At 43.3% G+C, this 26,303-nt stretch overlaps 1 protein-coding gene across 1 annotated transcript; it reads left to right on the plus strand.

Annotated features, from left to right (window-relative positions):
* Positions 1–802: 802 nt before the first annotated feature.
* LOC138760048 (T-cell-specific surface glycoprotein CD28 homolog) lies at positions 803–26,303 on the plus strand. Its single transcript, XM_069930472.1, has 4 exons — positions 803–850; positions 14,645–15,016; positions 16,956–17,056; positions 22,643–26,303. The coding sequence occupies exons 1-4, from the start codon at positions 808–810 to the stop codon at positions 22,706–22,708; spliced, it is 582 nt and encodes a 193-aa protein (XP_069786573.1). The 5' UTR covers positions 803–807; the 3' UTR covers positions 22,709–26,303.

Below are 26,303 nucleotides of genomic sequence, written 5' to 3' on the forward strand. Positions count from 1 at the left end.
CTAAAGATTTAAAAATGAATTTCTATAAGACATGGGGCTCATTCATGGAGTATTACCATAATTTAACAAATTAGGGTGTTTGCATGCTCTGGAACGGGGCTGTCTGGTTTCTAAATGTCATCTTTAATTTCCTAAGTGTTTCAAATATACAAGCAAACTTTGTTTAGGTCAAGGTTCCTTTATTGTCACGTAATACTACATTTAGAATGTAACATACATGAAATTCTTTAACTTTGTCGACTGTAAGGAAGAGAGAATCGCCACTTTGTCCAGCGCCCCTCACAGAAATGGGGCCCCAGTGAGGAATGAACTTGCGATTCCTGGGAGGCATTTGATTAATGGGGGGGGGGGGGGGTTGAAGGTTCTTTTCTCTTATTACCTTTCTTTTTTTTATTAGTTTTGTTTTTTGTGATATTTTGTAAAAGGGGTTTGATCGAGAGAGTACACACAATTTTCATATGTATTCAGTATTTTTGTAGTACTAATTGTCCTTTTCTCTTATCTTTTTTATCTTTCAATCTATGGATTAGATCGATATGTATGGTTTTTTTTATTAAACTCAATAAAGATAATGTAAAAGAAAAGGAAATCCATGCACTCATAGGATTTTACATCAGATGTTGAGATGTGCAAGATGTTTGTATGAGACACATTATTTGAAGAGAAATTTGCCTCCTCCTCCCCCAACATCATGGAATCTGGGGCACAACTGCTCTGAGAAACCACATCCTGTCATCTGACAGATTTCATGCAAACTATAATACCCATTGTCTTACTCCACCCAGATAACAGTATACCCAGGTCATCATGAAGATCCTGTGTCTGCTGATCACTGTCCTTGTCTGCCCAGGTAATTTTCCCATTCTTTTAGTCTCCTCTAAGGGTTGTTACTCTGCACTGTTCCTGCCTCTCTGTAAGGGAATGATGCACAGTTGGAGTCATTTGAAACTTGTGCCATGAGTTAACTATTTCTGGGGCTTTTCTGGCTTTGGCAGTCCCCTGGCAGGGCAATAATTAGATGGGATTGGTGTCAGGTTTGGCTCATCGCTGCCTTCCCCAGGCCAATGGGAGAATGATGCTGAAGGACGAACTGAAGTTCTCCCACATCCTCATCAAAGACCATGGGATTTGATGTGGAAGCAACTACCTCAATCGTGGGCTCCAATCCAATCCCAATCTGAGCCTGTTAATCCAGGCCAGATGCACCCAAGTGCAGTGCCAAGTGAGTTCTAGAGTGTCAGAGGTAGTGACACTCCATTGGGATATCAGGAGGTCCTCTCTGGAGGGGACTGTATCCAGAGCCATTCAATAGTACTTTGTCCAAATGGTGGTGAGGCTCTGTTGAATTTTCACAGCTGTATGGCGTGCAGTTTGAGGGTTGGTTGAATACTTAGAAAGAAAGGAGTGTAGATATGCTGTAAGTCCTTGGGGAGAATTTAGAAGTACTATATTCTAATATATTTACTAAGTCTCTTGGCAGGCACTTGAATGGCAATAGAAGACTGTGGACTATGGGATCAGCTATATAATAGTCAGGATAGCATTATGGGCAGAAAGGCTTGTTTCTGTGTTAGACAACTCAAAGGTTTTGTCAAGAGGTTATTAGGGCATTTTTGGCTGGAGCAGAAGGTTAAAAGAGAATGAATGGAGTGCTACATAAATGTAGAAGGTTTTGAGAGAGTAAATAATGCTGATTCTTTGGCAATTGGTGACAACAGGACTAATCCATGTGGAAAGGTTAGAATAGTTTTTGCATGTGTTATTGGAAGGTGTGCCACAAGTGGCTATTGGAAGAGAGATTTTCTAACTGTGATGTTCAGGGGAAAAGAAAGCCATTCAGAAATAAGGGGACAGGGTAAAAGTATTTGATTGGGGCATGGAGTTCCATATTGGGGGTCCTGTACTGAATTCAGTGAGTTAATAATGACCTCAGTACTTCTAGGCTCTTGGTCCAAATGGTGATCAAGTGAAGTCTGCAGTTGGTGCGTATCAAATTTGGTGTTCTCCATTTGTTCACTTGCCTGTAGAGGAGACCAGAGGTTTGCATTCCGATGGCATCTTTTACAAGTCGCGGACATTACTTTACAGCTGTTGGAATCACTATACTGGGGCAGCCATTATATCCACAAATAACACTGGGGTACATATGCAAAGTTCCAGCTTCTGCCTTTCCCGTCAATGCCTTTGGATACATGTCAGCCATCGTGGAGTGGGTTTTCTCTCAACTCTTGATAGGTTGAGGATTCATCACCCACTCCATCATTGGCATCTCCAATGCTGACCTGACAGGGTCAATAGTGGTCAGGATATGGGAATCATCCCTCTATACTGGAATTCATTTTGAGAGGAATAGAATATAAGAGCTGGGATGCTTAATAAGGTGCTTTATAAGGTGAGACCTCTCTTGGAGTATTGTGAACAGTTTTAGATTAGTCATTTAAGAAAGGATGTGGTGACATTGAAGGTTCATATTGAAGTTCACTCGAATGGTTCTGGGAACGAAAGTGTCATCATATGAGGAGCATTCGACAGCCTGTACTCATTGGAATTTATGAAAATGAGGGTGGATCTCATTGAAACATTTCAAATGTTGAAAGGCATGGGCAAAGTAGATGTAGAAGGGTTGTTCTAAGTGAAGGGAGTTCACTTAGAACAGAGATGCAGAAGAATTTCTTCAGCAAGATGATGGTAAATCTGTGGAATTTATTGCCACTAGTGATTGTGGAGGCCACATTATTTGGTGTATTTAAAACAGATTTTGATAGGTTCTTGATTAGCCAGGGCATCAAAGGTTATGGGGAGAAGGCTGAGTAGGGGAACTGAGTGGAATAATGGATCAGCTCATGATTAAACGGTGGGGCAGACTCGATGGGCTGAATACACTATTTCTGCACCTATGTCTTATGGTCCATCCCCTTGATGCTCTTGGCTCATTTCACGTCCATCCAAGAAGCTCATCTGAAAGACATGTCTTCTGACAGGACAGCACTGCTGAGCTGGGGAGTTCCCAAGAGTGGGTCATGAATCTTCAACCTATCGAGAGTTGAGAGAAAACCCCAATCCATGATGGCTGACATGTATCCAAAGACATTGACGGGAAAGGCAGAAGCTGGAACTTTGAGCAAACACCATGCTCAGTGGTCAGAGACATGGAAGGGTAGCATTTTGGGATGGGAACCTTGACAAAGATGGGAAAGGGGGATGCCAAACATAAAAAGGAGGGGGAGAGAGCTGGGAAGGGACAAAGAGAGTTAGGTCGGATGGGGGTAGGGAGACAGGTCAAGGGGGAGGGTAGGGGAGGGATGGAGTGTCAGGATAGATGGGAGAGGGGGTGTGGGAAGACAGATAGAGGGGATGGGGAGGGGGATGTATGGGAGAAGGAGGGTGTAAGCAAACAGGTAGAGGTGTAGTGGAGGGGGAACAAATGGGAGAGGGGTGTGGGAAGGTGTAGAGGGAGGGAGGGGAACAGGTGGGAATAAAGGGGATGGAAGAGGGATGGGGAGACTGGTAGAGGAGGGGGATGGATAGGAGGGGGCAGTGGGGAGATGAAGAGGCGAGGGGAGGGGAGGGGGAATGGGAAAGTAGGATTGGGAAGGCAGAAAGAGGGGGTGGGGAGAGGGAGAGGGGGATGAGAGAGATAGATAGAAGAGAGGATAGGGAGACTGGTAGAGGAGGAATGGGGAGAGACAGAGACCACAGGGGAGGAGTAGGTGTAGAGTGAAAAGTAAGGTAGGGAAGAGGAAGAGGTAAAGGGCAAACGGAAGAAAGTGGAAGAGATCGGATTGTGCGCTACTGAAATGGAAAATTCAACTTTCATGCCCTTGGCGTTTCGGTAGAAAATATTTTGGGGGTTTGGCCCAAGCAGTTGTGGAGCCCCCATGATTTGTTGCAGTGGCTGGTAACTCCAGCCAGGCCTAACACAATTAACCCTGACTATGTTTTCAGACCCAGTCAAGCACGGATTGCACTGGATCAGGCCTGCTCTTTAAAGTCAGCCTTGGAACAGAGTGCAAAAGTGGGGACATACTGCTGTATCCATCCAGCAGTGGATGATTCTCTACATCCAGAGTACTGTGCATGGTGTTGGTCTCCTGGTTCCGTGGAGAGTACACTTACCTGTTGGCAGTGAAGGGAAGATTTACTAGGATGTTGCCGGGACTTCAGAATTGAGTTACCAGAGGACATGGGTTAAGAATGAAAGGGGAAAAGTTTAGGGAGGACATGAGGGGGAACTTCTTCACACAGTGAAAGTTGGGGGTGTGGAAGGAGCTTCCAGCTGAAGTGGTGAATGCAGGCTCAATTTTAACATTTAAGAAATTTGGTCAGGTACATGGATGGGAGAGGAATGGAGGGCTATTGACTGGGTGCAGGTCAGTGGGACTAGACAAAATGAAATGATTCAGCACAAACTAGAAGGGCCGAAGAGGCCTGCTTCTGTGCTGTAGTGTTCTATGATTCAAGCTTTCTATTTCTGAAACAAAACAGCAAATATTCTGGGCCATGAGAAATCTGGAGAACCTATCTGATAAAAGGTCATTGACCTGAAACATTAACTCTGCTTCTCCCTCCATGGAGGCAGCTAAACTCTTGAGTACTTTCAACTTTTGAAGTTTATTTTTCACAAAATACCTAGGGCAGTGAGAAGGGTTTTTTGCACAGCTCAACAGATTTTCTCTCACATTCATACAGCCATGTAAAGAACACAGTTTACAAAGTGTAAGGAAGAGCAATTAGCATTTAGCAAAGACATCTTGATGGCATAGTTATGGGGTTCATTCAGGAGCCTGATGGCTGTGGGGAAGAAATACTGTAGGCCTGATGATGTGTGCTTATTCATGCGAGCCCTTATGGGAGAAGAGACCATGTCTGGGTGCAATGGGTCCTTCAGCATGTTGTTGTTTCTGCTTTAATTCCAGATTATCTGCATTTTACCTTGTTAGTTTCCAAGTGTTAGAAAATTTGAGTCTATCCTGCCCAGAGTATAGAAAACTGAGCATGTTATCTTCAATTCTGGGAGGGTTTGGTAGGCTGTATGGCTGCCTCCCTCGGTGTGGGTGTGTGTGTGTGTGGAGGGGGTGATTAATGTGCAGGGGCATCATCTCAGGATAGAGGGTCACCCATCCACAACAAGGAGCTTATTCTCTTGGATCATTGCCGGTCTTCCTACTTCTTCACCCCAGATATCGATGGATACTGAGTCTTTAGAATATTCAAGTTTTAGACGGAGCTTTGGGTTGCAGAAGTGCCGAGGGTCTGGGACATTGTGCAGAAAAGAGGAGCTGAGGCCAAAGACCAGATTATTTAAGATATTGCTGAGTGGCAGAACAAACTCAAGAGATGGAACAGCTTAGTGTTTTACTCATGTACTTAATTCTTGAGAACTCAGCAATTACAGGGTTGCAGTGACTGAAGTTAAAGACATCAATGCGCACATTGTGTATGTATGTATTTGAGGAGGTTGTATTTGCAAACCTGAGCATCCTTTTGTGGCACGTACACTGATAGAATGGAAACAAGCCTTATGTAGGAAATCAGGAGGATCATAGAAGATCTGATTGAACTTTGCTGGCTTAGAGATTCTTTCATTGAGATAAAATTTACAAGGATTTTTCATACAATGATGCAAAGTTCTGTGTTAGAGACAATGACATTCTCAACAGAGTCTTATACCCACCCCCCCCACCTCCCCCCCGAAGGCCACAGCACATTTAAGTAAAAATCTTGTTTTCTTTTCACCACACGTATCATAAATATTTTTTTATATAGTTGAAAGGAGAGAAGTACGGAAGACACCAAAACTTGACTGCATCACAGGGAAGGGGGTGCCCCTAAACTTTGAGCAGAGTCCTAAGGGGGGGATAGCCAAAAAAAAGGTTGATAAAGGTTAATCTATGGAGATGAACCCCTTCCGGGGTGCTCGGTTACCCATGAAAGTGGGTATTCACACATAATGGGAGATCGAGGTGTGACAGACACCATGCATAGTATTCTACACAATGATGGGAATTAACCTTGGCCAGACTGGGAATATTTAATCCTCTACCTATTCAGTCCTCTGGATTTGATCCTTTCAGTAGTGTTCCATCTTCAGCAGATCGTCCTCAGCCTCTAGTCCCTGACAAACTGTGAAGTAGCATAACCCCCCTTGACAGCCCGCTCACCGTGGCTGAGAGTTGCAAGGATTGAAGAGAGCAGCAATGGTTGAACCAAATGACAACTCAAGCAATCCTTACTATACTCTCCCTTGTCAAGCTCCTATATGGAGAAGCTCCTATATGGAGAAGGTCCTTACTTCCCTTGTCAATCCTTTACCTTCTTATCTGAAACCTGTGCTCACGAGCCAACACTTTCCTTCAAACATATTATAGTCATTACAATCCTTTTGACAATCCTGTCTGCTCACATCTGGTAACCATTGGAGCAGCAATGCCCACCACCACAGACTGTCACCTCAGACCCAGCACATCCATCACTCTACCTTGACCAAGAACCTGGGAATCCATCTGGTTTGATAATGGGGCAAAACCAGATCCAGCACAAATGAGGGAAAAACCTGTGGAAGCCTTGGAAAAGCATGCTTGAGGCAGTGGAGGTTCATTCTTTTCCAGATTTTTTTCTCAAGCAATTATTAATTATTATGGTCATTCTTTAAAAAAGATTGGGATCCTTTGAAAACTGGATCTTATGGACCTATTTCATTGTTAAATGCTGATTATAAAATTGTAACAACGGTTCTAGCAAATAGATTGGCAAAATATTTACCAGGTTTGATTCATTTGGATCAGGCTGGATTTATTAAAATTTGTATTTGGCGGACAATATTGTGAAATTGATTTCTTTGATTAATATTTCCTAGGAGGAATCCATCCTACCAATGGTTATATCATTGGATGCAGAAAAGGCATTTGATAAAGAAGAATAGAGTTTTTTTTTTAAGTTTTGGAAAAATTTAAATTTGGACCAATATTTATTGGTTGGATTAAGGCTTTATATAAAAATCCTGCTGCTAGAGCTGTGATGAACAGACAATTATCTTTGCCTTTTACATTGAATGGATCTACTAGACAGGGTGGCCCTTTGTCACCAGACCCTTTTGCATTAGTTATTGAACCTTTGGCTCAAATGATACGGCAAGATAATAATATTAAAGGTATTAAAGTTAAGTCTGATGAATTTAAAATTAATTTATTTGCAGATGATGTTTTGATATATTTAACAGAATTCTTTAAAATGGTTACATGATAGGTTGGAATAGAATGGTGAAATATCAGGTTATAAAATTAATTTGGAAAAAAGTGAGATCATTCCATTAGCAGAGGTGGATTATACTTCTTGTAAACATATTGTTAAATTTAAATGGTCGGATCAGATTAAATATTTAGGTATTAAAGTAGTTAGCAACTTTAGTCATTTGTATGAATTCAATAACTTATCATTGTTTTATAAAATTATTTGAATTGATGGAAAGATTTACTGATTACATTAATAGTAAGAGTTAATTGTATTAAGATGAATATTTTTCCTAGGATTCAGTATTTTTTCAATCTATTTCTTGTAAGATTCCTCAAAATTTCTTTAAAGATTTGAATTCTATTGTGAGAAAGTTTCCATGGAAAGATAAAATGGTAAGGGTACCTTTACAAAAATTAACTTGGAAATATGAATTTAGAGGTTTACATCTTCTGAATTTTCAAAATTATTATAAAATGGCATGATTAAAATTGATTAATAGAATGTTTGATTGGAAAAGTCATTGATGTGGGAAAATATTGAATTATCTCAAATTGGTGAGAAGATGGATAATTTTATTTATAAATGGAATTCCGTTATTGCCTATTATAATTCACCTATTTTGATACATTTAATGGAATTATGGAATAAATAAATGATGTAATAGGTACTCAAGGGAAAATTTCATGTAAAACATCTTTATATCAAAATAAGTTTTTTCCTTTTATGCTTAATAATAGTTTTTGAGATTATGGGATCAAAAAGGAATTAAATTTGTACAAGATTATTATGAAGCAGGTTATTATGTTTATTTTAAAATAATGAAAGAAAAATATGAAATATCTTCAAATTGTAGCGGCTACTACGGTAGATGCTACTAAATAAAGGCAAACACACACAAAGGGAGTCAACTCAAGACTGGTTTATTGCAGACATACACAGACCTTTTATTCCCTGCCTGTTAATTAGCTCATTAATGAACAGCTGTTTGTCCACAGTTAAAAAAAATTTAACTTGGAAATATGAATTAAGAGGTTTACATCTTCTGAATTTTCACAATTATTATAAAACAGTTCGCAATACTGCGCTGTGAACCCACTACAAAATACTCTTTTTTTGTTATTATCGAAGTAAAGCTTTATTATTGGATAATTTTGGACATGCTTTACGGTGACCTAGAAAATTTAAATTTGAAATTTTGCTTATAGATGGTGGGACGAAAGGATTTATATCAGTAATGTATTCATTATTTCAGAATAAAATGCCTGTTAGATTTGCATAAATCTAGGTTAAAATAGGAAAAAGGTTTAGGAATGGTTATTAATCAAGATGATTGGAGAAATTTACGTAAAGATAGTATGACTAGAATTGTTAATGTGAGATATTGGTTAGTTTATTATACATCAATTATATTTAATTTCAGGAAAATTAAAGAGATAGTTTAATTTCTTCAGATTTATGTTTTCAATGTCAAAAGGAAGTAGGTTCTTTTTTACATTCTACTTGGTCATGTGATATGGTAAAACATTTTTGGAAGTCACTTAAGGATTTTTAAAGTGAAATTTACATTAGTATTTATGTTAGGTAATATTAAGAAACTGAGTTTAGAATTAAGATTAACTAGATTTCAAATTGTTTTTTTGAGATTGGCATTGGCTGTAGCCAGAAAATGTTTAGCAATTACTTGGAAAAATTAGACTGATTTGAGTATATATAGATGGTATGTGGAATTGAGATCTTGTATTCCATTGGAAAGAATAACATATAATTTACGTGATAACTTTTTTTTTATTGTAAAACTTGGAGCCCTTATTTGGATGATATGGCTTTAAAATTTTGAATTCTCCAACCACATAATTGCAGTGTTACTGAAATCCATGTCAATTAATTAATTAATTAAGTTTGATATTATGGTTTACATCTCCCCCTTTCTATCTTTTTTTTCCTTTATGGGGGATAGATTAATATATACCATGATTTTTTGGATTATATGTATTAATTGTAGTAATTGGTTTTTTAAATGTATGCATCATGGTTTATATGGCCACACTCTCATCACCCACCTCCCAACAGTCCCACACATGAGATCACACACCACTAGATTCAAGGACAGTTTCTTTCAGACTCCTCAATCAACTCCACAATAAGATTCTGCTGCATTTGCTCTGTCTCAACTGGCCTTTTCCTGTAACTCTGCAATTCTGCACTGTCTAACTTGTTGTACTATTTATGGGATGTCTACTGGTCTGCTCACAAAGCAACCTCTGTAACTGCAAATATGTGAACTTGAAGCTGGCACTTAGGAGTTCCTATGTGCTAAACAGCAGATACACTTTCTACTACACTGAGTTGAACAATCTCATGGCTCCTACCCCAGCCAGTGAATTGAGGTGACCTTAATCCTTAATGCAGTTGGTGGGAAGACCATCCCCATCAACCCGTATTCAGCCAATAGTACCTGTATAGGTGATCTATTGTGGCTACTTCTTGAGAATCCTCGGCAAGTTCAAGCCTCTTCATATGATATGGGTCAATGGCTGAGAGCACTGGATACAGGAAAGGCCATGGAACAAGACCACATCCCAGTGAAACATAGAAGACCTGCATTCTACCACTTGTTGCCTTGTTGTTCCACTACAGCTACACACAGGGATCCAAACACAGGCTGAAGAATGAATTCTAAAGGCCAGGTGGGAGTGATTGTCCATGTTGTCAAACAGTATGTAACCAGATCTAGCATCAAGGCATGCTGGGAAGACTGGTCAATGGCCATCAAGGCCAAGTCCCACTTCACACAGGAAGATAGCTGTGGTTGCTGGTGGTGAATGATCCCAGCTCCAACATATCCCTGGGGGGTGGGGGTCCTCAGGAACCATGTCCTTGCCACCTTCAGTTGCTTCACTAACAATCTTGCTTCCATCATAAGGACAGAAGAGATTTCCTGTTATTTGCAAAATGCTCAGTTCCATTCACAATCATCAGTGAATGAAATAACCCACACCCACAAACAGAAGAAAGGATGGGGGCTTCGAGAGGACACATGACATTTGTGGGAGAAAGTGTCAGGCAATGTCCATCTTCTATTGGTGATGAGTTTAAATCCTGGAACTACTCCTCTGAGAAGAGGTGGTAGTACAGTTCCTGTTGGTCAGCTTGTCAAACTTATGTGGCCACATGTCTCACATGTGTTAAAGTCTGGCCGCACTGAAATAGAAAACCACAGCAGAACCACAGATAATTCAACCCATTTTATTCACAATGGTTACACAATTATTACGCCAGTGGGAACAAGGGATACAAGACATGTGTTCAACTTTGACTCTCATTCTGTATTGAACCTTGTTCAAATTACAGGCAGCAAGGGTACCCTTTTTAAACCATATTTCTGCATTTTTGGCAGGACATAACATTACAGGTAAGTTACCACATGCCTTGTTTGATTGGTTTTCCCATACAAATACAAATGGATGGAACTGATTTATGTCCATACAGAGAGGAAATGGGGAACGATCAGTCTTACACATGTTATCCCTTATCCCTCAGAGTTTCTTGAGTCTCTCAAGTTACTTGTAAGTTACATCGGGTTGCATTGTTCATTGGCTTAGTTTCGAGGTTAATAAGATGTTAATTTGTCCCATTAGAAGAATGATTCTGTTCCTGTTTGTCCATTGCGGCAAAAAGTATCCTGACATTCCTCGTGTGATCTCTGGTAGTGTAGTGTCAATTCTGTCTCCACCTAACAATGTGTCGATTTTAAATAATTAGTTCAACAGGACATAATTTAACATATGAATGATTTCTCCAGCAACTGTGTTGGATTCAATGGGACACAAATAACATTGTGGCAGCATGTAACCTTTGCAGACCTGTATGATTTTGGATTTATTTCTAACCTCTATGTTAGGATATTTATATCCTTATAAATTTTTACATGTGTAGTTTACTGGCCTACTGAGCATCTAGGGGAGCACCTTCGCCAGTGAACTGCAGCAGTGACTCCACATCACCACTTCAAGGGCAATTCGGCAGGGACGAACAATAAATATGTCCAGATCTCAAGAAACTGATAATGGCCATGAGTCTGTCAACACAAAGAGGTTTGCTTATGGTCGGTCTCTGTGGCCTCTTTGTGTCTAGTCAAGAGCTGTGAAGTGACTAATATTTGGTTACAAGTAAAACGTGAAAGTCTGCAGGAACTGTGATTGAAGTAAAACCATAATGCTGTCAAGCCTCAGCAGGTCAAACATTGTACTTTATGTAGGAAAGATAAAGATAAGCCCACGTTTTGGGCTTGATCCCTTCAATCAAGGTACAAGCAAAATGTGGGCGGGCACATGATCAAAATGTTGGGGGGAGGGGCAGTGGGAGGAACACAGTCCTGCAGGGCAGGAGATAATAGGTGGATAAGGGATGGCGAGCGCACCAGCAAACAGAAGGAGGGGGGATGGCTCTGTGAATGGAGATTGTTTCGCTGTGCACCTTTGCTCTGTCCGCATCAGTGACAGGGATCTCCCAATGGCCAACTATTTCAATTCTGCTCCCCACTCCAACACTGACATGTCTGTCCATGGCTTCATATACAGTCAAACCAAGACCACCTGTAAATTGGAGGAACAACACCCAATGTTCTGACTGGGCTCTCTCCAACCTGATGGCATTAACATCAATTTCTCTGGTTTCTGCTCGACTACTCCCTGTTTTCACTCCCTTCCCTATCCCTTTGTCTCCTTTCCACCAGCTCTCAACCTCCTTCCCTCTCCATTCACAGAGCAATCCCCTCTTCCCCTGTTTGCTCGTGTGCCCTCCCTCCCTTATCCACCTCTGACCTCCTTCCTTGGGCTTGTGTGCTCCTCCCCTGCCCCTCCCCCCTACATTTTTGTTCAGGTGCCTGGCAACATTTTGCTCATATCTTGATGAAGGCCTCAAGCCTGAAACGTTGGTTATGTACCTTTATCTGTTTGACCTGCTGAGTTTCTCCAGCACTGTGTTTTCACATTTGGTTAGACCACTATCGTGTCACACTAGCTGTCTATCAGATCTACTGTTATTATCATCCTTAGTAGCTGCTGGTTTTCAGATGGCAGAAATGATTCTGGTCTTATCTGCTCTTTCTCAATCTTTTGTTTTAATGCCCCACCACCTTTCACCTTCATTCTTTCCACTATTTCCAATGGTTTGGACTGGACTCTGTGTGGCTACAGAAGCATATCTATGGACACAGTGACTCTGGGGGGGTGGGGGGGGGGGGAGGGTTCTCTCTTTTGCTTCTCTTTCTCTGACTGTAAGAGACGCTTCAGGCAATTTCTGCCAATGACAAAACTGTCTGCCTTAAAGCAGGCAAAAGCAATTTCATGTAATATGCAGTTTTATTACATGACAATAAATTGTATCTTGAATCTTGTATTTAGTAGCTCCTATCTTCCACTAAATGACACTTTCCTCTTTCACCTTCCCTCTTCTTGCCCCTTGCCTTGCTCCTTGTTTAAAACCTGATCTGGAATAAGAAGCAGGATGCACTTGGCAGGTCAACCAGCATGTGTCAACAGTTCAGGTTTCTAACAGAAAAGATGAAAAGATGTTTCAGATACTGTGGAAAGTGGAAAAGGAAATGTAAATGAGAATACAAGCTCAGAGAAAGGAAGGACTGTGGGAGAGATGATGGTGCAGACAAATCATAACAGGTTTAATTTTGACATTTAAGAAAAATGTGGACAGGTACATGGACTGGGGGGGTATGGGTGCAGGTCAGAGGGACTAGACAGCACAGGCTAGAACAGCTGAAGGACCTGTTTCTGTACTGTAGTGTTCTATGGTTTCACAAAACCTGATTTGGAGAACCAAGAAATTGTTGGAGCAGAATTACTATCTGAACTTTCAGGAGAAAATCTTTGTGGTAAAGAGATAAAGGATGCTGGGAATGTTCATTATTTGACATCATGAGAAGATGTTGAATCTGCGATGTGACCCGTTAAAAGAAGAGGTTCCTTTCCTTGAGATTAGGTGGAACCAAGAGAACAACAGAAACAAGAGAGATCAGGACAGGAGTGTGGGAGCCAAGGGGAACTGAGAGCACAGTTTGGGTTGGATGTATATCTTGTTGAAATATGTGAGTAGGGTCACGTCAGACCGTGCTAACCCAATTCAGTTTGACTCCATCAGTGGTGACAGCCTCATTAGTTAGACCCTCAGCAGGGAACAGGCAAGGAACTTGGCCAGAGTCTGGAGTGCCCTTCCATTACAAGATGCCCTTACCACTTTCACAGTTTCCAGCTTCTTGGTCCATTTTGACCATGGACATGCAATCCCTTCACTCCTCCATCCCACATCAGGATGATCTGAGGGACTTAGATTCTTATATAATCACCAATCGCATCATCACCCTCTTCCCCCTGACTGAATCTCTCCTTTACTTGCCTGCTCCAGAAACTCATACACTTTATATATATCTCTCTCTCTTTTGTATGTCTTTCTATTTCCATTTCTTGACTGATCATCTGTGATCAACAATCTTTCACCATCCTGGTCCACCCTAGTACAGACATTCCTTTGGTTCTATCCACACTTTCCCCTTCTCTGGAATTTAAAACACATTCAGTTTTAATTTTTTGGAGTTCTGGTGAGAGGTCATTGACTAAAAATGTTAACTCTGTTTCCAATTCTTCACAGATGCTGTTTGATCTACCAAATATTCCCAGTTTTCATTCTAGATTTGTTTCACAATCAGCCTAAACCATGATTGATAGAATATGCAGTTTTCCCTACACTGTCCCACGACAAATTCTCAGGGTCATGGGTATCAAGGGTGGCACAGTTGGTGTAGCGGTTAGCGCAAACTCCTTTACAGTGCCAGCGATCGGAACTGGAGTTTGAATCCTGCGCTGTCTGTAATGAGTTTGTACATTTTCCCCATGTCTGTGTGGGTTTTCACCGGGGGTTCCAGTTTCCTCCCACCATTTGAAATGTACTGGGGGTGTAGATTCATTGGGTGTAAACTTGGCGGCACAGACTTGTATGTCAAAATGGCCTGTTACTGTGCTTCATGTCTAAATTTAAATTTAAGGGTTAGACACAAAGTGAAGCTGCCTCTTCACTGTCCTATTTAGCATTCCCAGGGCAGGCACAGAGTGGAACTTCCTCAACAAAGAAGTTAACACTGGTTAAATGCAGGCAAAAGCTTCCTCTGCATCTTTGTCTAATGTCACCTCTGCTTATGCAATAGGAAACAGGTTACCTACCAGGTGGGTGAAATATTACTTCCTGAGGTACCAGGAAGTTCAAGGTATTCACTTCACAATGGTCTCTCACAGGCGACCAGCTGTAAACAAATCTCTCTTAGTGCTTTGAGGCCTCCTTTTCTTATGAATTAACTTATGATATTGTTTTCTTTACTCCAACAATCTCATCCACTCTCCAGCACAAGCAATGAGCATTATCCAACCCAGAATGATCATCGCTGAGAGGAGCAATGTCACTCTTAAATGTATGTACAACATCACGGGAGACGGAGAAGCTCAGACGCTCAGGGTCTCTGTTTACAGAAGGAAGGTGGAGAAGAGCAACGAAGTCTGTTCTGCCTCCTTCAACTACAGCATGGAGTTCTTTGAGAGGTCGGATCTTCTGCCCTGCAAGGGTTATCTGGGGAAGGACAGCATCTCAATCAGGTTTACCAGCATGAACTTGTCTCACATTGACCAGTACTTCTGCAAAGTTGAGAAAATGTCTCCTCTGCCTTACACCGAGGGCATTGGGATTGGGACCTGGATCTTCATCAAGCCAGATGTAATTAGTGAGTACCAGAATCTGAAACACCCCTTTCTGCAGATCTTGCAGCATCCGTAAAGCCTGCTACCTGAATGTAACCCCCAATGGTTTGCTTTTAGCCATGTGGCAGGGAATGGATAAACACAAAAGGGAAGGCTGGTAAAATGGCATGGGAAGAATGATTAAATGGCAAATATGTGGAGATCATTTATCAAAAACATTTGTACTCAAGTAGGAGAATGGAGAGGTGAAAACAGAAACTTTTGTGAGGTGAAGGCAAAAGGGCCCTGTTCAAAATGCTTATGAAACTCCCTTCCAGAGGGAGGATGATTGACAGAGTGAAGGATAAAGGGCTGGAATGAAAAATGTCAACAGAGAACAGAAGACCAGAGGAGAGGAAGAATGGGGTAAAAGAAAAGGACCATGTTAAAGAGGGTGATGGATGAGCAAAGATTTTGCAAGATAGGCCAAGAGGAGAGAGGAAGATGAGGGCTGAATGAATGAAGCACTGCTTATCCTGTCCTATCCTGGGCTGCCTGCTGTGCTCTCACTTTTCCAATGGCCCTGTGTTCTCTGCCCCATGGCCTGTTCTTTCCTCTCCAAGCTTCTCAAAAGTGAATGGTCTTAGGACAGGAAGGGCACGGAAAGGCCAGCTCATTCTGTGCTGACTAGAGCTGATCTCCTTTCCACTGGCTCCCAGATTTCTTTTTTTCCTGTTCTGGTCCTGAATTAACCTCCGCCATGTTGCCAATTGTACATCCCAGATCTCAACTACCTGGCACGAATAACTTCTCTTCCCATTACCTGAAAGAAGCATTCCAGGGCTATACATCTTTGACACTGGATATAGCAGTTGAGAACAGAATTAATGGGAATGGTGAGAGGCAACATAGACTCAATGAGCCAAACAGCTTCCTTCTACATCTAAAGGAAATACTACAACATAACTAATCGAATACAGATATTCATGGTTTGTACAGTTTCCATCAGGCCAAAAGTCAGGGTGCTACAAAAAGCCGACTTCCCCTGAAGCAGGTGTGGTTTGGCTCACAGATCACCCCCAACTGACCCTTGCTCAACCACGCATCAGTGACTGTATCAGGGTCAACGGCAAAACTTCTCGGGGCAAAACAGACACCTGCCTACATTAACCACTCACCTCAACTGTAACGAAAATTCTTACAGATGGGTGCAAGTCTGGTCGAGGAGCAGGTGGCCACTGAGCAGAAGAGTTGAAACCTGCCCAGTGATTCGTTGAAGTTATTATCTGGCTGTGCATATACAACCTGATAAAACAATGTCTCTCTTCGTACCACAGTAGACACACAGAAACATACACAGTACATAAAGATCACATAAGTGATCAACATAAATACACACACACACACACACACACACACACACACACACATATATATATATAGATATATATATCTATATATATATATATATATATAATAAAACTATTTGGGATTTTGTCATGGATACAGTACATTGTTTATCATTCTCGGTCTGCCAAGCTGGGGAATAGATTCTTCCCACAGGCTGTCCTGATTTTGATGCTCTGATGCCTCTTTTTTGATAGTAGTGGCTTGAAGATGCTGTGCTCTGGATGGAAAGGATCTTCTACAATTCCTTGAGCTCTATTTAAGCAATGCTCCCAGAAAATATCATCTATTGAGGAAAGGGAGACCCCAGTGATCCTCTTGGCTGTTTTAATGATCCTCTGTATGGACTTCCAGTCTGATGCTTTGCAGCTTCCAGACCATTGCATACAGATGACTGGTATTCCTGACCCCTGGCCCATTTCTCTTTTTCATCTTCTTATCCACGTTTTATCCCTGCTCCCTGTGTGTCCACAAAGCTGTTTTCCTGCTCACTGCTTAACTTATCCTGTGCTCTTTATTTTCTGGAGCTGAGTGTGCAAGTAGGAAAATGTGCTAATCTTCTCCTGTCACTTCCAGAAGAGAAGCAGTGTCCTCGGGTCACTCTGGCAACATTTATCATCCTAGCACTCACGGGCGTCTTCCTGATTTACAGTGTCATCATCACCTACCTGCACTGGGTAAGAATCACATGGGAGAGGGAATGGAAATGCTGTTATAACTATGGTTTTCCTATGAGTAGTTTTATAAAGTTACCAGTGCATGGGACATTTTTGTGCAGATCACCAGGTGTAGTTTACCAAGTGCCCAATACAGCTTACTGAATTTTATGCCACACAGGTTACATGGACAATGAATGCAGGTTGCCCCTTAACAAGTACAACTAATTTTGGACCATACACAGGTGACTGATCGAGGTGAACAGATATTTTGAATATGCAGTACAGGTTAGCTATAGAGTTTTGTGCAAATTACTGAGTACAGATCATGAGTAGCTATATGTTACTTTGTTATAGGATATAATGCACCAGTTGTTCAATACCAAATGGGGGTTATCAGGAACAAGTAATCAAGTACAAGTCTACTCCTGTTCCATTGTTCATGATGAATCAGTTTCCAGATTCTGTTCACAAACACACTAAAAGACATGTTGCACCAAAAGTGCCATTTCCCCTTCGGTAGATGTGGGTTGGCTCATAATTATCAGGGGATTCCTGCTTCAACACTCTCCAGTCGAGGAAGGGGTCAAGTGTGATGCCTCCCATCGCGGTGCAGCTTGGATGATTTTGCCCTACTCTGTACTGGTTGGGGAAATGTTGGGATCAGGGATGCTGGTCGACCAATGAGTAAACTTCAACGTGAAAGAACTGGAAAGGAATGAGATGGGGAGACTCTGTATTGGAGGATTTAAACCATGCTTTCGCTCCTGCAAGGCTGAGAATCAGTAACCTGCTTGAGACTCAGCAGACATAAGCTAAATTCCACCATGGGGCCCAGAGATGCAGTTATCTGACAAAAAGACATCTGTGTACCAAGAACATTTAATCTTCCTGCTTGTTTTGGTCACAGTCTTTCAGGCAGAGACCTAACCTTGACGCAAAATAAACCATTGTATTCAAAGTGATAAGCTAGAAAGTTGTGTTATTCGATAGAAGCCTAGGCATGCTAGCTTGCTCGCTTATCTTTCTTTTTCTGCTGGGAATAGGTGCTTGAGTAAGTAGTTTTGGGTAATATAAGCCATGGTCCCACTGCTGAAGTTTGTGATTCTCCGAGAGGTGGCAACATCTCTCAGCAAGAAGAAGAACTTCTAGAGTCCAGCCAAGGTCCTGGTCGGGGGAGGTGGAGAAGCTGCTATCTGCACCCCGACAAGTGTGCAGTCGTTGCCTCGCCTCGGCAGTTGGGACCAGTTCAGGGGTTGATAAGTATAATTGGCTTGCATATTGTAGTTTGATATCAGCTTTAGAATTTGTAATAAAGATTTGTATAAACTGAAGTGCTCTCGGCATGTGTGTCTATTTTCTTTCGGTAGCTCAAACACTGTGACCAATCTAAAACGAACAAAGTGAGAGGTACAAGTTTACCCAGAACAAAAAGAAAGATAAGCGAGCAAGCTAGCATACCTAGGCTTCTATCGAATAACACAACTTTCTAGCTTATCACTTTGAATACAATGGTTTATTTTGTGTCAAGGTTAGGTCTCTGCCTGAAAGACTGACCAAAACAAGCAGGAAGATTAAATGTCCTTGGTACATAGATGTCTTTTTGTCAGATAACTGCATCTCTGGGCCCCACGGTGGAATTTAGCTTATGCCTGCTGAGTCTCAAGCAGGTTACTGATTCTCAGCCTTGCAGGAGCGAAAGCATGGTTTAAATCCTCCAATACAGACTCCAAATGCACTGAATTCATGGCCCAAGGCTACTGAAAGACCAAGACATGGTTAGTTCCAGGGGACTAAGATCAGACCTTCACCTGCATGTTACAATAGGGAGATGAGTGGAGCTGAGCCAGGGGACACTGAGACGAGAACATACAACGTGAGGACGGAAATGGAGTTGCTCAGGCACCAGAACCAATCAATAGACCTTCTTGCCCCAGAGTGTGCACTTCCTCACTGCAAATAGTCCCAGTACTGTAGTAAACCATTGTCACACTATGATTGGCTGCTGCTGGCTGGACATGCCTCCCAAGACCAATCCTACCCATAGCCCTTTGCCTGCTCCCTATTTCTCTCTGCCTTGATCAGTCAATGAGGTTGACAGTTGTTCCAGTCTATAATTAGTAAAAGCCTATCAGTTTCACAACTCCAGTCTTTTGTGATTATTGGTGCATCAGGTACAATGAGGAAACACAATCTGCACGAAGAGGGGCTTCATCCAAAAGCAAAACGATATCCAAATGATAAAACAAGGACCACCACATTCTTCCCTTTCAAATGGGTCAAACACACACACACACACACACACACACATACCAAAGAAAAAGGCAGAGAAAGAGAGAGAGAGAGAGATTGGCAAAGTGAGACTGAGAGAAATGGAGAGAGAGGGGGATGGAACAAGCAAGAGAGAAAGAGAGAGTGAGAGGCAGGGAGAGTGAAAGAGAGGGGAGAGGTGTGTGTGAGAGGATAGAGAGCAGCAAACAATCACGACATGAATACAAACACAAACAAGTGTATATTCACATACACATTTATACACACACACATTCAAACACAGTTACACATGCATGCATGCACAAACGTACAGTTATGCAGACACATACCCAGTTACACACACAGATATATACACCAGTTTACACGCACACAATCACACACACACACAGATACATACAGTTACATACACATAGACACAGATCCATACAGTTACGCACACACACACACACACACACACACACACACACACACACACACACACACACACACACACACACAGAGCTGCACATGTGTGGAGCCCAGGGGCTGCTTTTTCCCTCTCCACAGGCAGTGATGTAACTAGGGTTGGTGTCACCCAGTGAGATAACTCATAGTATCAGCCACCCTGAGCAGGTCTTTTTTGAATTTTCTCCTTATTTTCCTTTAATTACTACTTTATTCTTTAAAAAGTTATTGATATAGGTTCACAATTACTAACTACCACAATATTGTAGCTAAAACACCAGAAAATTTCAGAAAATCACCGACCATAAAAATACCAGCAGCAACGAAAACAATACCATGTGCTTGTAGCACGTGCAGATGAAACCACGTGATTTGAAACATCATTATAATTGGGTATTAATGACAGCTCTGACCAGACCACATTAGAAGGTTCAAAAAGTAAATTAGCATCAAGTTTTAGCCTTGTAGGTATATTGATACATGTAACTTGGGCTTACAAAAAATGCTTTTGTTGTTATAACTAATTACAGGGATATTTTTATTTTAAAAAATAGTAAATTTCTGCTGAGACACTGTACAAACATTTTAGAGAGTACAGATTAGCAATACTGTATTGCAGAGTTCTCTGCAAATTACTGAGTCCCATTAATGAGAACAGATCATGAGCAGCTACACCTCTGATGGTGTCACCCTGTGTGGTCTGCACCTCCCCCCACCTAGTGACGCCAGTGACCACAGGAAGGATTTGGCTGCTGCAGAGATGGAGGACATCTGACCCAGCCACGAGGTATCCTAATGCATTGGTCTTGCTCTCCCTCCATAGGAGAACAGTTAATTCAAGAGCAAATGGGTTCAGGGAGTAGCTTTATCCGGGGCCTGTGCACAGACCAAACTGGCAAACATCCCTCACCACTGAGCAGGAGCAGAGTGGAATGTAGATGCCTGAAGATGGAACTGGAGTGTGCTCCTGCTGGGGTACCTGAGAGACTTCTCTCCCTCCCTCCTTACCCCTTCCACTCAGACCTCCCTATGCTCTCCCCCCTCCTGTCTGCTTCTCCTGCGTTAACCTGTTTCTCCGCTCTGTGTTCGATTCCCCCTACACAGCCCCTTGGCGCCACTTGTATTCTCAGGAGGAAGGAAGCGTTCAACATGAAATGTGAACTCATTCACAATTATGACGAACCCGCTACAGCTACATGGACTGGCCAGCGCTGGGAGACATGCCCGAGGCAAGGCAAGTATGTCTGCGCAGGGCTTGGCCAAGCACCACAGTCTCCTGCCGAACACCATCTGCTGGAGGAATTCAGCCTTTTGAGCAGCATCTGTGGGAGAGAATGAGGGTCCATGTCTCAGGCTGAAGCCTTTCCTTAGGAGTCAAAATGTCGGCCATCCTTTCTTTCCCACTGATGCTGCTCAAGCCACTGAGGCCCCCCAGCCAATACAGTGAACTTGGCTTAAGATTCCCACCTGCTGCAGTCTCCATGTGCGTATGACTGCAGTCTCCATGTGTGTGTGTCTGGCCATGGTCTCCGTGTGTGTGACTGTAGACTCTGTGTGTGTGGGATCACAGTGTCCACGTGTGTGATCACAATCTCTGTGTGTGGCTGTAGTCCCTGCCCCTTTTTCCTATCACAGCTCCCATGGGTACTCGGAGAGACACACTCTCTGCTTGAAGATGGTCCAAGGGTTGCTTCCTTGACCACTGGCACCAAGTGGCTGCTTAGGCCACAATGGGAGGCTCAAAGTCCAGCATACTGATTTGGAAATGGTCAGCATCTAAGTGTTGGGACAAGTCCCTTCCCCACCACCCAGGTGTTGGACAAGATCATTCCCCATTATTCAGGTGTCAGAGAAAACCCTTCCCACTGTCCGGATGAAGAACAAGACCCTTCCTACCATACAACCCACTAAAACATCCCTTCCCCATCGCCTGGTCCAAGAGGATACACTTCCCGATTCTCCTGGCAGAAGCTGATTTTTCTTACTTAAAGTGGGAACATGTTGGGCCAAAGTCCCACCTCTAACATGCAGAATTTTTATTTATGGAATTCATATACTCCAACATCCCTGTTGAGATTTGAACTCTCATTTTCTTGAGCAGCAGTTTACTAACATAGTTGCCACCCATGGAGTATCTCTCTCCAGCTCACTGCTCACTTCTCCTCTGGTTTCTGCGTCCTTTGGACTGGTTCAGATGGAGAATGCCATCAGACCCAAAGAGTTGTATCTTCACTTAAATGAAACTCACAAGCATAAACTTCAAGCTTTTTGCCCTTGCCTCACTCCTTCCTCCTCCTCCCCCCCCCCCCACCCCCCCACCACCTTTCCATTTCAGGCAAATTCATTCTATTCAGTGCTGTGCTGTGAGGAGAATTGCCCCACGATCTCTGGGCACCCTACAACAGCCTGGAGTACAAACCTTTGCACCAACTTTGTGAGGGGATTTCTTTCAGGATCCTCATCCCAAGGATGTCAAGAGCTGACAAAGTACATTATACAGTTGGGGACAGTTTTGTTGAAGTGCCTGATTTCAGAGGGATGTAATGGAGTCACTGAGAGCCTGACAGCTGGGTATCCTTGCTCACCCTTCAGAGATCCAAAGTCTTCGAGCATTTCTGAAGGATTCAAGGAAACCAGGGAAAGTAGAGAAGCAAAGAGATCTGAGAACAAATCAGAACAGCCTCTCAGCCAGCATCAAAATGGGCTCCAAGAACACGAGCTCTTGTCTCAACATGAACAACCGCATTGCCCAGACCCAAAACCTTGGTCATATTCCCTTTGCTGCCTATAGATGCCACGTAACCTGCTGAATTTCTCCAGCAAGTTTCTGCATTGAAACACATTGGTTCCTCAGATTTACAAAGTCTTTATCATTTCCCTCTCCTTCTTTAGGTGTTGAAAAAGAACCAAGAGGAACAAAACAATGAATATGTAAATATGGACCCTGGTAGGAGATGAAGAATCCACCCTGCCTATCACTCTAACCGAACACGTGTAAATACTTCCAGGAATGTTGCTGAGACTTTTCCCCATGAGACCTGAGCTACAGAAGAAGATCCTCGAACAAACATGGCCCTCAGTTCCCCTTTCATCTCTTGCATTGGCAGAAAAAGAACCAAAAGGACCTTGGCTGCTAGTTTAATTCTTTCTGTGTTGGTCAAACAGTAGCAGGTGGGATTGAGCATGGTGGGCATGGTGCAATGTAAGCCCAGAAACAACTCCAGCATATCTGGTTGAGGAACTGGGCAGAGGCTCCCACCAGGCCCTTCCTCCTCTCACAACTTCCAGGCTGTTTTGTTCTCCCCATACAAGGAGAGAACAAAGTACTTTGTTGGTGAGGGCTGCCCTGCAGCATGAAGCTCAATCTCCAGCATTATTTCACTTCCATTGTTTCTGGCCTCTCCCTCCACACACTGCCCCACTGTCTGCCCGTGAACTGGTGGGACAAGGGTCCCTCAGGGCAGAGTGAGCTTTCTCAGCATCTTCCCTCCCATCCTCTCATTAATATTCTAAACCCCAGCTGTTTCTGTATCTGCCCTTGAACAACCAGACTCTCCAAGCCCCATGAACCCTCCACGGTGTGGTGTACATCTGACCCATGCTTAACTCTCTCTAAGCCCATGCACCCTCCGGTGTGTAGTGTACAACCAGCCTATGCTGAACCCTCTCCAAGCCCCATGCACCATCCGCTGTGCAGTGTACAAGCGACTTAAACCCTCTCCTAGCCTGTACACCCTCCACTCCATGGTGTAAAACCAGCCTGTGCTGAACCCTCTCCAAGCCTGTACACCCTCCACTCCGTGGTGTAGAACCAGCCTGTGCTGAATCCTCTCCAAGCCTGTGCACCCTCCACTCCGTGGTGTAAAACTGGCCTGTGCTGAACCCTCTCCAAGCCTGTGCACCCTCCACTCCGTGGTGTAAAACTGGCCTGTGCTGAACCCTCACCAAGCCTGTGCACCCTCCACTCCGTGGTGTAAAACCGGCCTGTGCTGAATCCTCTCCAAGCCTGTACACCCTCCACTCCGTGGTGTAAAACCGGCCTGTGCTGAACCCTCTCCAAGCCTGTACACCCTCCACTCCGTGGTGTAAAACCGGCCTGTGCTGAATCCTCTCCAAGCCTGTGCACCCTCCACTCCGTGGTGTAAAACCGGCCTGTGCTGAATCCTCTCCAAGCCTGTACACCCTCCACTCCGTGGTGTAAAACCGGCCTGTGCTGAACCCTCTCCAAGCCTGTACACCCTCCACTCCGTGGTGTAAAACCGGCCTGTGCTGAATCCTCTCCAAGCCTGTACACCCTCCACTCCGTGGTGTAAAACCGGCCTGTGCTGAACCCTCTCCAAGCCTGTACACCCTCCACTCCGTGGTGTAAAACTGGCCTGTGCTGAACCCTCTCCAAGCCTGTACACCCTCCACTCCGTGGTGTAAAACTGGCCTGTGCTGAACCCTCTCCAAGCCTGTGCACCCTCCACTCCGTGGTGTAAAACTGGCCTGTGCTGAACCCTCTCCAAGTCTGTGCACCCTCCACTCCGTGGTGTAAAACCGGCCTGTGCTGAACCCTCTCCAAGCCTGTGCACCCTCCACTCCGTGGTGTAAAACCGGCCTGTGCTGAACCCTCTCCAAGCCTGTACACCCTCCACTCCATGGTGTAAAACCGGCCTGTGCTGAACCCTCTCCAAGCCTGTACACCCTCCACTCCGTGGTGTAAAACCAGCCTGTGCTGAACCCTCTCCAAGCCTGTGCACCCTCCACTCCGTGGTATAAAACCAGCCTGTGCTGAACCCTCTCCAAGCCTGTGCACCCTCCACTCCGTGGTGTAAAACTGGCCTGTGCTGAACCCTCTCCAAGCCTGTACACCCTCCACTCCGTGGTGTAAAACCAGCCTGTGCTGAACCCTCTCCAAGCCTGTGCACCCTCCATTGGTGACTGCGCCCAGACCTGAGAGGGTTCTGACTTTGATGCACAATCGTAGATAGCAGGGGGAGGTCATTCAAATTCTGCACCAGCCTTCTGCTCTAACACCATCCCTCAATTCACTTTGAGAGTTGAGATATCTTCCCTTTGGTACTCCAGCCCCTTTACATAGAGCACCGCAATCCAGGAATGGATTGTTTTCTTGTATCTGTTTCATGCCATTTAGCATGGAATTTTCAAAACCTTTTCTCCTAGTCTTTCACCATTTAGAAAATTCTTCACCTAACCATAAAGTCCAACGCAAAGGAGTATAGAGCGGAGGCTCTATGCACATTGAAAAGCATTGCTTCAACTGCACTCCTTTCTAGGTGGCCCGCTCTCCACTGTGGTACATGCATAATTCTGTCTGATGAAGACTGATCTACCACAGGCCATAAAACACCATGGAAATATTCCCATGAGAAGCATTCTAGTGTGGCCACCACCAAGATAATAAGCTCTGAAATTCCCTGCCCCAGAGAATAGTGGCGGCCGGAATCATGAGGGATATTTAAAATGTTTTAATATTTGAAAGTCAAGGAGTCGGGGCATTGTGGGATCTATCACAGAAGACAAGATGAGGCCAGCATCGATCAACCATGACCGCATCAAATGCTGGGGCACATTTGCAGAGCGTGCACCTGCCCCTATACTCTTTTGCTGACAGACACTCAAGCCCAAGAACACATGGTAAATGCCATACATGCAGCCACTGAAAGTCTGGAATATAAACAGACAATACTGGAAACACTTGGCTTGTCAGACAGCATCTATGGAGAGAGAACAATTGTTTCAAGTTTATAAGCTTTCCCAAAGGTATAATCAAGATGTGTTTGTGTTTTGCTTGACTCCAGATTCAAACCATGTTAATATACATCTGTACACATGGAGGGGATGCTTCTGTCTGTCCACATCTGTCACTGAATTTATTTTTCTTAGTCCAGCAACTTTTGGAAAATGTGTGTTTATAATTTGAATGATATGACAAAAACTGAGAAGATTTTTTTAAATCCTTCTAAATTGTAGAAAGCATTAGCTGTCTGTAAATACAGCAACAATTATGTAACATACTTGCTTTGAAATGATCCACTTGTGATGTTATCTAATCAGGACACTCTCGGATACTCATCACTCAGATGCAGTCATTGCTCTTCCTACCAGCAATCAGTGTGCCATAAGCCAGCCCAGCTGATGAGCATCTGCCTACCCAAAGCAGGGAAATTCTCAGATAATCAGAGGGCAAGAAGAGGTCCTCACCCAAAGGGTGCCAGGAGAACTCCACTACAGCAGCCTCACGCTGGACAAAAGCAGAGCAATGAAGGGAAGTTAGAAACACTAGCATCCAATCTCTGCACCCCTGAAGGCACAGAAATCCTACCCAGCAAGGGCTTTGTTCAGCACTATCTATGATGCTTGTAAATCACACAATTCATTTTTCATCCACATCCTGCAATATTGCTGTTAACATGTTTACATAATAATTGCCTATTTTAAACATCATTTTCTCTGCATTCTAACTTTGAATTTAGCACCAGGACTGTAAATTTGTATTATTTGCTCCATCATGCACTAAGCAATAAATGCACCCTTGGGTTTAATCAAA

This window comes from Narcine bancroftii, chromosome 4 (genome assembly GCF_036971445.1).
Source record: "Narcine bancroftii isolate sNarBan1 chromosome 4, sNarBan1.hap1, whole genome shotgun sequence".
Lineage (NCBI taxonomy): Eukaryota > Metazoa > Chordata > Chondrichthyes > Torpediniformes > Narcinidae > Narcine > Narcine bancroftii.